General features: G+C 46.4%; 1 protein-coding gene across 1 annotated transcript; it reads left to right on the top strand.

The window, feature by feature from the left end:
- The first annotated feature begins 1,206 nt into the window (after positions 1–1,206).
- On the top strand, positions 1,207–4,623 carry LOC109783473 (uncharacterized). Its single transcript, XM_020342079.4, has 4 exons — positions 1,207–2,634; positions 2,749–2,868; positions 2,972–3,996; positions 4,122–4,623. The coding sequence occupies exons 1-4, from the start codon at positions 1,217–1,219 to the stop codon at positions 4,292–4,294; spliced, it is 2,736 nt and encodes a 911-aa protein (XP_020197668.2). The 5' UTR covers positions 1,207–1,216; the 3' UTR covers positions 4,295–4,623.
- Positions 4,624–4,991: the final 368 nt, after the last annotated feature.

The following is a 4,991-nucleotide window of genomic DNA, read 5'->3' on the forward strand; positions in this document are numbered from 1 at the left end:
TTCATGATTTATTTGTCACATTAAGAACATTTTAGTTTGACTTTTGAAAACTTTAATTGTTTGACTTTAATTCAATTTTGAATTTGAATCGGTTTTGATCTAACCCGAGACTAACTACAGTTACAGAGGTGACGTGGCATGATTAGCAGATAATTTCTGTAGTCTAATTATCCGGGCGTCACAATGGTGTAGTGGATGCTAGGTCAAGAATGTAAGGTGAGCGAAATAAAATTATGAAATTATAAATGCTTTTATCTCTCTAGTCATCTCTGTCATTTGGAGCATATGGAGGGAGCAAGACAGCAGGCTTTGATTGTGTCTTCACGCTGGTGTGAGCTTAGGTCGTTTGATAATTCCTGATCGTGTAAAGACTCCTTTGTAATATATGTAGTCCACTGAATGGTTTGAAAAAAAATGGATGATTCTGAAACTGGGGTTTAGAGCAATGTACGTGATTGGTGACAAGTAAATATGCTAATACATGAAATTTTTCTCAAAGCACACATGGGTTTAGTGGGTCTCTGAGCCATTTGGTGCAACAGGCCTCGACGCTACCGCTTGGATCCCCCTTTTGTTGGCCCCGCGCATCATGATGGTGTCCCTTACCATAAATACTTGTTATGTGGATTCAGTAGAAATGATGTTTTAGGCATGTATCATAGTTATGAAACAAATGTTATAGACGATAGCTACTGCTATTGCGGAGACGTTTCGAACTGTTGTTCATCTGCTATCCAATGTTTGATGCTCCTTCATTATTTGTATACAGAAGAGTTAAAGCTCCAATCATACATGTTTGCTCAAACTTAAAGTTCCTAATGAAAATATTTTGAAAGCACTCATGATTTTAAAGGTACATATATTGTTAAACAAGAGCCTATGCATTTTCTGCTCAAACAAAAAGTCAGTGAAAAATGCAAATGTTCTCAATGCGATGGTAGCAAGAATTTCGTGCTATCAAATTAAAATATGTATATACATCTCATTATAGACAACAATCCACCATGTTTTCTAGTCATTTGGCGCAATGGGCCCACTAGTTGTACTAGTTACGAGTAGAGATTTTTTTTGAACTTCGGCAACTTTATTTAATTACAATAAAAGGACCCAGGAAATCAGGAGGTTTATCAAAGGTTTTTTTTTTTAACATAGAACAGACGCAACGCAAGCAATGGATGTAACAAAAGTTGGGCCCAAAATGTTGTAACAGAAGACTATGCCCCAAAACGAACGGCCCATGGGGTTTAGTCCTCCCCTCGTACCCCACCTTTCCTCATCCCATCCCAGTCGTATCTCCCCACCGAACCCCAGCGAGAGCAAATCCCTAACTCTAACCCTAACCGTAGCTAGGAGGATGATGGAGGCGGAGGGGGAGGGGGAGGGCTCGCGGTCGATAATGGCGGCGGCAGAGGAGGAGGAGGAGGAGTGGAAGCTGGCGCGTGAGTCCAAGTGCCGTTTTCGCCATTGCGAGTGCAGCTGGCGTCTTTTCTGCTCCCCCCGGATCCCCCGCGTCGCCCCCGGGAGGGACTACTCCTCCATCCCCGCCGGCGCCGACCATCGGCCCGCCTGGTCGCTGCTCATCGGCCTCAAGGACGGCGCCTTCCTACGGCTCAAACGCCTCCGCGTGGCGCGATCCGGGCGGATCCTTGGCCGGAGCGACGACGCGCTCGAGGCTTTCCACGACATCAAGACGACGAGTGGCGGCACGTTCGACGCCAGCGCCGCCATGGCTCCCGACGGCCGCTCGCTCTGCATTCTGCGCCAGGAGGATGACGGTGCCGGTGAGCAACCCCATGCCCTGCACCTAACTCTGCAGCAGCCGCAGACCCACACATCCCCGGATCTGCAGCTGCATCTTCCTCTGCCGGAGATTCAAGCAGGGAGGAGTCGTAACTGCATGCCCATCTCCGCCGGCGGCTACATCTGGGCTCTGTGCCCCATCTTGGAATATGGCGTCAAGTTGAGCCTCCTCATGCGACCCCTGCATCTGCTCCCCGGGGACGGCCAATGGGAGCAGGTCGGCAACAGCTGCCCACACAAAGATGACAAGGGCGAGTACCCGTGGTTGGCTGGCGGGTTCCTCCAGGGCTACGCCGTGCTCCCTGGCCCCCTCATCCTTGTCTCCTTCAAACAAGACGGCCTCTTCTTCACCTTCGCCCCCGGCTCCCGCGACTGGACCCCGGTGCTCACCGATGAAACAAGGCCACCGCTAGACTACATCCCTATCCTCGGCCGCGCCGTGTACATGGAGCAAGACAAGGCCATCTACACGCTCCGTGGTAACACCATCTACGCCTACAAGCTCAGCTACATACACCAGGGTGATGGTGATGATCAGGGGAGGGTGAGGCTGAGACTGGATCCGCCCATCACCATCGACTCTGTATCTCCTTTCAATTCCTGTAATGGGTGTGGCTTCCTCACCCGTCTTGATGGTCGGCTCATGTGCTCCGTCTGGATCAGCCTGGCATCACGTGAACAGTTAGATCAATGCCAGTGTGACAACCTACATGCCATCGTCACCACCTTCAACCTCCATGACCCGGCTCAGGGGGGAATACAGGTGCTGCATTCCTCTTTCCGCCGGGTAGACATGGAGCCCAATCCAGAGGACCAGGAATTCTGCTTTCTACAGTAAGCAACAAAATAGTTAGTTTACTTTTTCCACAGATTATTCGACCATTTATTTATTTGGTCGCCTTGCTTACGTATTTTTTGTCTACTGTCAACTAATCATGGATCAATTAGGGAGTACGAGGACATGGACTCCCAGGTGCTGCTGCAACACCAAGAAGGGCAAGAGGAGTATCTAACCAGTTCCCAGCAGCACGTCAACGAACCACCCTCCAACAAGCTTGATTGTTGCAGGTCTTGCTTGATCCAAATTTACCTTCATGTTTAACCTAGCTTACATCTTTCTTAGTAAGTTTCTCTTGGTGAGTGCATGACACGTTTTGGTTCTTGCATGCAGAGACTTCATCAAAATGGAAGACTGTCCACGCCTTTGCTTTCGTTGCGGCATCAACGGTCACTTTGCCCGCGAGTGCTCTCTCCCGCCACATGAGCCCTTGCCGGCAATGCCCCCCCGCACGCTGGTTGGCCGTGCTTCAATGCAACACCGAGTCCCTTTCGAAAGGCGTCCGGTTGCTACAACAAGTATCAATAAAGATCTGTTTATCATCTGCCAAGCTGGCTCACAACTAGTCATCTACCATACGGGCGTCATGGATGAGACTTCACTGTTACAAGGTGGAGATGATGGCAAGCCTCTCCAAACGTCGTGCTATGTTGCACCTTATGTCGGTGATGGTGACAATTGGCACTTTTTCCTTCACAGTGCCTCAAAAATACATGCTGTTTCGAGGAAAAAAGATGGCATGCTTGAGTTTAGTCTGAACAAGGACCGTACGTTGGCTATGGATCGTCTATCTGTACGGCGGCTGCCAAGTGCTGATACTTTTGTTTTGTTTATCACAGTTGGTGGAGAGACCATTGCTCTTACTGATACTCTGGAAGTTTATCATCAGACAGGGTTCAGTTATGGATCCACCTTCTGGCTGCGATGCAAGGCAGATCAATCGCATGTTCTCGAGAGGAAGGTCATGATATCTGGATATGTAGCAGTGAATGGCGATTCCTTTATAGTCTCTGATGCTCTCACAGGTTCCTGTCTTTTGTTTGACCTGTGTGCCAAGCAATGGCGTGTTGTCATGCCTTGGGCCGCATTCTCAGAAGACTTGCCAAGGACTAGCCCTACAAAGTGCCCTTTAAATGGTAGATGTGTATTTGTCGATGGCTTTATCTACACATGCAGAGATGGAGGGCTTGCTGCTTATCAACTGTTTGATAAAGATCATTCTGTGTATCTCAGCGAGCCCATCTTTTTGCGATTCTCATGGCTTGTAGATGATTGTGTGGGTGAGGACATGTGCTTGGATTATGCTGGCAAAGATGTGGACTCTGGTGCTATTTTGTTTTACGTGGTGCAACTGCAAAGTGAGTATAGATACTTATCTGTCTTTCTCGATCTCAATGTCATTTATGCATGCATTGCATGGTTTTTGTGATCAGTCAGTTCATGGATTGTACTAACATATGTGTACGGACGTATATGCTGCTAGGTGGATATCCTCCGCCCAAGCATGATGTACAGATCACCATTGTCCAGGTTAAGACTAAAGCAACAACCAGCAACAAGAAAAGGGAGCCAGTGGGAGTTACCCCTGTGGACTGTGTCACACGTTTCATACATCACAAGGAAGCCGTTGATATCAGATGCTGCTTTGCGCTCTAGCTAGCTCTTGTTTGCGATGGATGCATGCATGAGCACTGTTGCCCTATTATTATTTATATGTTCCCAGTATGTAATGTTTGTAACCTCTAACCTTCCTTGCATGGCATCTTTTGGAAGCTGCAACTAGTTGTATTTTTTGGTGGTGTAAACTTATATTTATCTAGACTAGACTATATTAGTTGTATTTTGGTGGTGGTGAAACTTATATTTATCTAGACTATTTGGCCTATATGTAATGGCTGGTGAACTTTGTTAAATTAATGATCCCAAACATTTGCTACCTGTAGCTAATCATTAAGGCTTGACAAGAAAACTTTACTAGTGCTTAATTTTGCTCATAAAGTTGAGCTAGCTGTGGAATAACTATTATTTGTTGGAGTAGTATTTATTATTTATGCCTGTAGAAGTTCTTTTTTATTTTATCTATCTATTGTTGGCAGTCTTTTCTATACCTATTGTATATATGTCTTTATATATATTTGACCAGGAGCAGATAGGTACAAGATTCGAGGTCTTACCTGTCCAGGAGCAGCCAGACCCAAGATCCGTAGTCTTCCCCTTCTAGGAATTAATTGAAATTTCTTAAGACAAAATTTTATACTTCAATCTTGCACTTTATCTCAGGTGATATCTCTTCGATTCCTTGATTGATGTGTATTAGTGCACTTAAAATGTAGCTTTCTTGCGGCAGTCACAA

This window comes from Aegilops tauschii, chromosome 5 (genome assembly GCF_002575655.3).
Source record: "Aegilops tauschii subsp. strangulata cultivar AL8/78 chromosome 5, Aet v6.0, whole genome shotgun sequence".
NCBI lineage: Eukaryota > Viridiplantae > Streptophyta > Magnoliopsida > Poales > Poaceae > Aegilops > Aegilops tauschii.